The sequence below is a fragment of the Carya illinoinensis genome, chromosome 5 (genome assembly GCF_018687715.1).
Source record: "Carya illinoinensis cultivar Pawnee chromosome 5, C.illinoinensisPawnee_v1, whole genome shotgun sequence".
Lineage (NCBI taxonomy): Eukaryota > Viridiplantae > Streptophyta > Magnoliopsida > Fagales > Juglandaceae > Carya > Carya illinoinensis.
In genome coordinates this window covers 263,834-272,596 of record NC_056756.1, presented here as the reverse complement: position 1 = coordinate 272,596, position 8,763 = coordinate 263,834, and the positions used below count along the sequence as shown (strand labels likewise).

Sequence of the window (8,763 nt, the reverse complement as noted above, 5' to 3'; positions counted from 1 at the left end):
CATATAGGAAATGGACACAGGAAGCAAAATAGCAATTTGTCTACAACATCAAAGTCCTGCACTGTCATGGCAGCCGGCCACTAATCTCAAGTTATGTTAAGGCCAATTGGAATATTGTTTTGGATCATCCACACCAAAAAATGGGGAGTTGGTATTGTCATAAGAAATGAGAATGTTGAAATTCTAGTAACAAAGCAAATTCCTAAATAAGGATTGCCCTCTTCCACAAGTTGCTGAATTCCTAAACACAGTTTTGTTGTGTTTGGAGTTGGGTTTTAATAGAATTGTATTTATTTATTTCTCACTCATTTATTAAGCTTTTATAAAAATCTCAATTCAAATAATTTTAGTAGTACTTACAAATTAACTTGTTAGTATTTAGAAAATTTTCACTCTCTTTTGTATTAGGACCATTCGAGGCCGGTGTCCCATAACATTTTTTTTCCTATAATTTGAGGCTTATTTTACGGTTTCGGTTAAAATTTCCATACATCCGAAACTTTATTTTAAGGAAAAGGTTTAGGATATGAACAATAGTTCCTTAAATATAGAAAATCACTATTTATCTCATAAATAATCTTTTATCAATATTTTATTCTAATAAATAAAATAAATTCTTCTTCCAATCATTTGCATTTCTCTTATATTTATATTTATTATAGTTTTAAATATTAATTTTAAAAATAATCTAAATTATTAAGAAAATATAAAAAAACTAATTTTAAAAATATTATCATACCCTTAAAAAAATAATTTAAATTTTTGTTTAAAATATTCACTAGAATAATAGTTTAAAACATAAGAAAAAATATTGAGTAATTAAGTTTGTAAATAAAAGTGAGAGAAAAAAATAATAAAAAATATGAAGAAGTATTATTTTAATAAAATAAAAAAATGATAAAAATGAGATATAAAAGATTTTTAAAAGATAAATAAAATTTAAGTAAAAATTAAAAAAATAATTTTTAACTAAATCATAAAAAATTTTAAGAGAAACCAATGCGAATGACCAAACTAGTCCTAAAACGGTAAAACCTCAAAAAATTCTCTCTCTCTCTCTCGCGTCCAGCGCCACATTTTCAGAGCCACCCCTGTCCCCGTCCTCTCTGTCCTTCCTCCGACGTGTAGCGCCCCGGATCAAACTCCTCCCTCTGCAGCGTCCAGGCGCCCCACCCCCCCCCCCCCCCCTCTCTTTCTCTTTCCGTTTTCATTCTCGTCGACGCCTCGCCACGTTGTTCCTCTCCGTCCATCTCTCTCTCTGTGGAAACTTTCAGCCGCCGATTTTTAGTTAACACTTAACAGGAACTAACTCCCTGACCCTCTGGGTACAGGGCGTCATACAACAAGTCATCCCCTCGACCGCCAACGCACAAAAAAAAATATCTACCTTGCAAATGATTGACTAAGAACCATGAATGTACACGAAACTTTCTGCTGTTCGTGCAACTCTGGTTTTCACTTTGTGTTTTCGAGCTCCCATGATTTGGTTCTGTGACATCAAAATCATGTTCTTCCTCTTCTACACGGAGACGGGTACAAAACACTCGTGGAAATCAGCTAAACAGGTTATTTTTAGAGAGGCACACCTTCTATTTGATATAAAGCGTTCTGCAATTTGCACGATTAGAAACTTTTGGGTATTTAGATTTTCGAGTATGCAAGTTGATTTTTAACAGTTAACTTCTCTTACACTCATTTTCATTTTACGTTGTAGTTTGAATGTATAGTGGCTTAGCAAGGAGTGGAAGTTTGTTGTCTTTCTGTATGAAGTGTTGCTGGTTATTATTACAGCCAATATTCGAGTATGTCTTACTCATGGGTTCGAGACATTTCAGTCCGGAAGAGGCATTATGGCCTTGTTTGTCTTCTTCATGCAAGGACTTTTCTACCCAGCCGTGTGACTGGCCCAATCCAAAATTTCTTGAAACATAGTGACCACCTTCATTCTATAGCTCGTTCTGGTCAATCCATCAAGATCGCAACAGGTATAAGTTCAAGTGTTTGCTTCATTTCGGTGACAATAAACTTGACAAGGAGACTGTGTTTGTTGATGATTTTGTTGATTTCCAGAATCTCTATGTAGTGGCGCCGTTATCAATGACAACCAAAGTACATCTTCGGTTTCGGATTTCTCCAGGTTGATCTTGAGCATGCGTCCACCTAGTGTGGTTCAGTCTAAGGCGGGACTTTGCATGCTGGCTGAAAATGAACGGTTGGATCCTGATTCGTGTAATCATGCAAGTGGTCCTTCAGAAGAGTCGTGTGTGGATTTCAGATCTGATGATGAGGATGGCGTTACCGGGAATGAAGTAAAAGGCATGTTTAAAAAGCCCGTGGATTTCACCAAGATTGACATTAATTTGCTTCCAACTGTAATAATAGTTGGGCGCCCAAATGTGGGCAAGTCAGCTCTGTTTAACCGGTCAGCTTCAGTCTTACATGTTTATATCTGTATAAGTGTGGTAGAAATGTAAAGTAGTATCATTTGGATGATTTTGATTTTATATTTATTGTTGATCAATTTTTTTCTCCTTTTTTGTGTGGTGAAATGTTAGTTTAATTCGGAGGAGAGAGGCTCTTGTGTATAATACACCGGATGATCATGTTACTCGGGATATAAGAGAAGGTGTTGCCAAGTTGGGTGATCTGCGATTTAGAGTGTTGGATTCGGCTGGCTTAGAAACAGCATCATCTTTGGGGTCTATTCTTGACCGAACTTCAAGAATGACAGCAAATGTGCTAGCAAGGTCTCAGTTTGCAGTATTCCTCATAGACGTGAGGTTGTTTTCATGGATGACTTTCTGGAATTATTTTTTGGTTTTTTAGTTTTATTTTATATACTGAAATTCATTTGAATATGAAAATATAATTTGAGTCGGGGGAATACGAGGATGAATATGAGGGGAAAATAATGCAAAGAGATTTATGTTAAAGAAAGAATAATTTATATTTTTCTAATTACAATTGGTCAATTGTAATATGCATATACCTCTGGGTTTTTTGCTGTTTATGGGGTCAATATGAATGAATGGTGCAATTTAAACTTTTCACAGAAATGGGATTACTTCTGATTCATGATGGAATTGTTGACATTAGATTTTTTGCCTCCCCCCTCCCCCTCCCCCCCCCCCCCCCCCCCCCCCTCCCCGCCTCTCTTTCCCAACGTTGAAAGAAAATTGTATCTGAAGTGTATGCTAGTGTGCATAATTTTGTTGTATTTTGGTTTCTTTTGTTTCGCAATTCAAGTTTCAATTTTGTTTCGATTTAAATTATTTTCTGTCTTTATCTTGTGATTAGAGCTGGACTTCACCCCCTTGATGTGGAGGTTGGAAAGTGGCTACGTCGACATGCCTCCGGAATCAAGCTTATAGTAGCAATGAATAAGTGCGAATCACTTTTTAATGGCAGTAGCTCTCTTAAGGCAGCTGCTGATGAAGCCTATAGGTTAGGATTTGGGGACCCTATTGCTATATCTGCTGAGACTGGACTGGGTATGACAGAACTTTATGAAGTTCTTAAACCTATGCTTGAGGATTATATGCTTCCAGTCTTAAATGGTGAGAAAGCCTCATTTTCAAATAGGATTTGTCATCCAACCTTGAAAATTTTTCTCTTGCCATATCAATTATATTTTTAACACATTTTACTTGTACAAAAGAAAAACTACTTTTTTTTAGATTCCAACATACTTAGAATTTGCTCCTAGTATACATTCATGACATGAGAAACATGCATATAGTTTTTTTCCAGTATCTTGCCTATAGTTCACAACTTTAATTGATATTTGACAAAAAAGAGCGAACTGTGAGGTCATCCCATCAATTGTTGTTTTGTTTTTCCTGTTAAATACCTACTTTGCACTTTTACTACTCCTAGATGGAGCTAATCAAGGCAATAACGAGGACAATGAGTCTAGTGAAGTTGGGGAAAAGCTGCCATTACAGTTAGCAATTGTAGGACGGCCTAATGTTGGAAAGTCAACCTTGCTGAATACATTGTTACAAGAAGATCGTGTTTTGGTGGGTCCAGAAGCTGGATTGACAAGAGATTCAATTAGAGAACATTTTGAATTTCAAGGAAGAACAATATATCTGGTAAGCATCGTATTTCCTCGGTGTCCTGTTTTTAATTTATGAAAATTTTTCAGTGTTGGTGCATCTGGAGGGAGAGAAACAATAGAAGTTTTGAATATTATGACCAGACAGTGGATGAGTTGAAAGCTTTATTATTTAAAACCTTGTTCCTTTGGGCACGAACTAAGTGCCCATGATTTTCTTATTTCAGTTGTAAATCCTAGTTATGTGTTACTCATGTATACGTCCTGTGCCCTGGGGCTATGCGTATTATCTTATTAATAAAAAAATTTTGTTTATCTATCAAAAAAATGTGTAGAAAGAGTTTTTTTCTTTTTGTTCTTTAGTTTTGTTTTTCTTGTTCTTTCTGTTTTGATTTGTTATTTTGCCCTCTCTTTTTGGTTGAGTTATTGCCACTCTCAATACTCAGAATTACTGGTGGAGTTCCTTCATGCATGGTCATTGTTAATGTTTTTTCACAAGCCATTTGTAAACTTGGCAATCTACAAGCTCACCTTTCCTTATAGCATTTTCCTAAACCAACTTTGACAGTGTTCTTGAAGTTCATACACTGATGGCGACTACTGATTTGTCCTATCTTAAGTAGCTTAAATTGTTCTGGAATTTTTTTCTATGATGTTTTTCCCGGTAAGGGTGTTTTATTATCAAATGTGAGATGTTGAATAGCTGGCTTTTTTGGTCTTGATAATCCTTGAACACGGTGTGTTCTATAGAGCCTGGTGACTATAATTGTTATTAGCTATACTTTCTAAAGTGAAAATTTAATTTCTATGGATGTTGAAGATTCTTATGTTCAATTTGTGATTATGCTGGTTGAAATTGGTGCTTCTTTTGCAGGTTGATACAGCAGGTTGGTTGCAAAGGACAAAACAGGAGAAAGGACCATCATCTTTGAGCATTGTCCAGTCCAGAAAGAGTCTAATGAGGGCTCATGTAGTTGCTTTGGTCCTTGATGCAGATGAGGTGTGTCATTGCATCATTTCGATCTTCACCTATGACTGTCCTATGATGTTATAGGTGTTAAGACACCAAACTGCAGGTTCACCAGAAATTTGATCATTTGTATGGTTCTGGAACTCGCATTCCAAAATGTGGCATGCTGGTTTGGGAACTCAAAAAAGTGATTCTATCATATTTTCATTTAGTTTTCATTAAACTTACATGAAACATAAAAATTAGAAGTCTGATAAATATCCAGAGGATCTTTCCATTTTTGATTTTGAGAAGGCCAAGCAGATCAACACTTGACCTATATTTTGTTATTTTAGTTCTGTGCTTTTGAAAGCTTAGTTCCTCTTTGACAGATTTGCTTAGCTACTTAGACGATAAGTTCATTTTAAAGATATTTCATTAATAAGTTCATTAGTGGTAACAGTTACACCTCTTGGAAGTGGCTCATTATGCTCCAACTGAATTATTTTTGTTAACTTCTCCCATCATAAAAATATTGCAGAGTATGGGGCGTGCTGTATTTAGTTGCTGATTTCTGAACCACAATGATCTGTGAATCAGAAAACATAATGCTATAATTCATGATGTTGTATCGTGCTAAGGCTGTCCCACTCAGTGGGATTATTACTTGCTAGCCCAGTGATGGCTTTTCATTACAGAATGACTATTTCAATGACATGAATATACCAGAAAGCATATCTGAATTCTTCTTGGGTTTTCTATCACTTGGGGGACATTTCTTTGCTATATCTCAAACATATTTTGCTTATTTTTGATACAATTAATGATCAGATTGCAAAAGCTAGACGAAGTATGAAGCATGATGAAGTGGTTATAGCAAGACGAGCAGTGGAAGAAGGGCGTGGTTTGGTCGTGATCGTGAACAAGATGGATCTTCTAAGCGGGAAACAAAATAAGAAGTTATATGCAAAGGTTATGGAAGCTGTCCCTCTAGAAATCCAGAGAAACATACCCCAGGTTGGCCTGTTTATGATAAAGCTACATAACTTATTGCTCTAGCTGCTTGGTATTGTATCTGAGGAAGTACTAGTTCACAAACGTAAACTCCCTAATTGATGTGGCTTGTTAGGGTACATGAGATTGTAAAGTTTTTTTCCTATAAAATAAATCTAATGTGTCGAGCAAGCCACATTGATTTGTAAGTTTAATTTTGTGAAATTCCTTTGTGAAACAAATATTTCTCTTTTATCTATGTATGTCTTCTACTTGTATGTGTTTGGATGGTGGCGCAGAGTAGCTCTGACTGCCGTAATTATATTGATTTTGTCTTTTTGAATTCCATCTCCCTAATCAGAGCTATTCATGCATACTACCCATGTATTTGGGTTGCGCCTCTCTGCACTCTTACTAAAAGATAGACTTGTTTAGAAAAAAATGTGTGTATGTTCAGCAGCCCATTATTGACCTGTTACGATTGCAATCGATTTGGTTTCATTCTAAAGTAACTTTCAAATATCTAAGTGTGAATTAGCTACCTGTAATATCATTCAGTTGTGGGAAATGGAGGAAAATGGATGGTTTGGATAACATCCTTTATGGACTTAAACAGTGTGCGGGAGCTTGATTTAAGACTTACTGCAGTGCTAATTAGCATCATATTTTAATTCAATTCTTAAATGCACTACAAATAAGTTCTCGGACACATAGTGCCAAAAAATAAAAGCAAAATAGGACACATGGTAAGTATATTGGACGACGAACTTCTGTTTTCTTGGTATCACTATACAGAAACATATATGTCCATTCTATGTGTGCATGCGTGTCACTGTGTGTTTTCTACTATTTTTTCTTTGCAGATAGACATTGACTATGAGCACCAAATGACAATGAATTCTGTAATTTAGCCGTGGCACCACTTTGTCAGCAGGTTACAGGAATACCCGTTGTGTTCATTTCAGCATTGGAGGGAAGGGGCCGGATAGCTGTCATACGCCAGGTTATTGATACATATGAAAAATGGTGTCTAAGATTGTCTACAGCTCGTCTCAATCGTTGGTTGCTCAAGGTAAGTAGAAAGAGAAATGATTTGTACAAGTCCCAAATAGACAAGTTCATACAAGCCCTTGTAAAAAAGTAGACCCCACCTAAAAAAGTATAAAAACACTATTCTTTATTAGTGAGATCAATATTTTTACAAAGGACTTGTATGATAGTTGTCTATTTAAGGTTTGTATTTAGCATTAAAAGGCTTTTTTTTTTTTTTTTTCCCCTTTTAGTCTGAAAGCCTGCATACTCTCTTTTAAGGAAAATTATAGACATAAAATTATTTTTATAATCTTTTATACAATTATGTTTTAAATTAGGGGCATTTTTGTAAATGAACTTATACAAAGTAACATTACTTTACATTAATATCCTCATTTTAAAATATGGTTGTATAAAAAGTTGTAAGAAGATTGTACTTGTATACTACTTTTAATATGGAAGAAATCTATCTCTCCCCTCTTTATTTTGATCAGGTTATGAGCAGGCATTCTTGGAAAGATCAGGCTGCACGGCCCAAGATCAAATACTTCACCCAGGTGAAGGCCCGGCCGCCCACTTTTGTTGCCTTTGTGAGTGGGAAGAAACAGCTCTTGGATACAGACCTCAGGTTCCTAACAAAATCATTGAAGGAAGACTTTGATTTGGGTGGAATTCCCATCCGGATCATGCAGCGGTCTGTTTCAAGAAAAGATACAGGGTAGTGCTAGCAAGAGCGGCCAGTCCTTTGGCAGATTGTCTTGAAATATATTGTCTGGCAAGAGAGTTGTCTCTTCTTAAGTGCAGTTTTAATTTGCATTGGGCACGAGTTTGATCCCCCATTTTAATATATCCGCTTGATAACAATTTCCATACGCAAATTTGGCTTGTACGGGTGAAAATATTGCAATTTCATTTGTTCAAGCGGTGTGTTTCTGTGTTTTTTTACTCAAAATACAGAACTGAATTGCCTTGAATTGATATGAATTTCTTATGAAAAATACTTAATGCAGTCGGGCTTCATAACAACGGGAGACTCGTTGCCCTCGTGGAATGAAACGATTCATTTTGATTTAATGATAAAATGGTGCGTTTCACATTTGTCCTCCCTTCCTTCGTATTCCTCAACGAAATTGAGTCACTTCTTCAAAGTAACTCTTCAGCTACTAAGTCTCTCTCCTTTCGTCTTACCCAGGAAATCGGAGACCCAAGATAGAGTTCTCTGGTTTCACCCATCTAGAAACAACTCTAATTCGAAGACCCACGAAATAGAATTCTCTTCTTTGACCAATGTGAAGTGAGTGATGAGGCAAAAAGGAAGATTGTTAACAACATTGTGGGGGCTTTATCAGATTTTGTGGAGATAAAATCACTTCTTTATTTTTTTTTTAATTTCTTTTAATATGATTTCATTTCTTCTATGCAATTACAGTACTCCGATAAGTCTCTTGAAATGGCAGTAAAAGGGAGATGAAGATAAAGCAGAGTGTTGAGCAGTGCGTGGTAAATAGAGAGGGGCAAAGAAAGAACAAGTATAGGAAGCCATGGGCAAAAATGAGAAAGGAAAGATGAGAAAATGATATGTGCTTGAATCGAGTGAATCAGATTTCTATGAGAAAGAAAAAGTCAAAATAAAACAACCAAGTCATGCATACAAGAATCAATTTTCTTTAATTTGTTTAATTTCATTTCAATTTTCTTCCCATGAAAGAATCAACTCTGGAGAGTGATGAAT

General features: G+C 35.8%; 1 protein-coding gene across 1 annotated transcript; it reads left to right on the top strand.

Moving 5' to 3' along the window:
• The first annotated feature begins 1,021 nt into the window (after nt 1–1,021).
• Nucleotides 1,022–8,040, top strand: LOC122311329 (GTPase Der). Its single transcript, XM_043125863.1, is given in 11 exon segments — nt 1,022–1,565; nt 1,715–1,985; nt 2,071–2,422; nt 2,556–2,780; nt 3,298–3,557; nt 3,877–4,094; nt 4,932–5,057; nt 5,838–6,023; nt 6,934–7,071; nt 7,526–7,740; nt 7,742–8,040. Coding segments are annotated over 10 exon segments (1,953 nt in total). The 5' UTR covers nt 1,022–1,565; nt 1,715–1,804; the 3' UTR covers nt 7,794–8,040.
• The last annotated feature ends 723 nt before the right edge of the window (nt 8,041–8,763 follow it).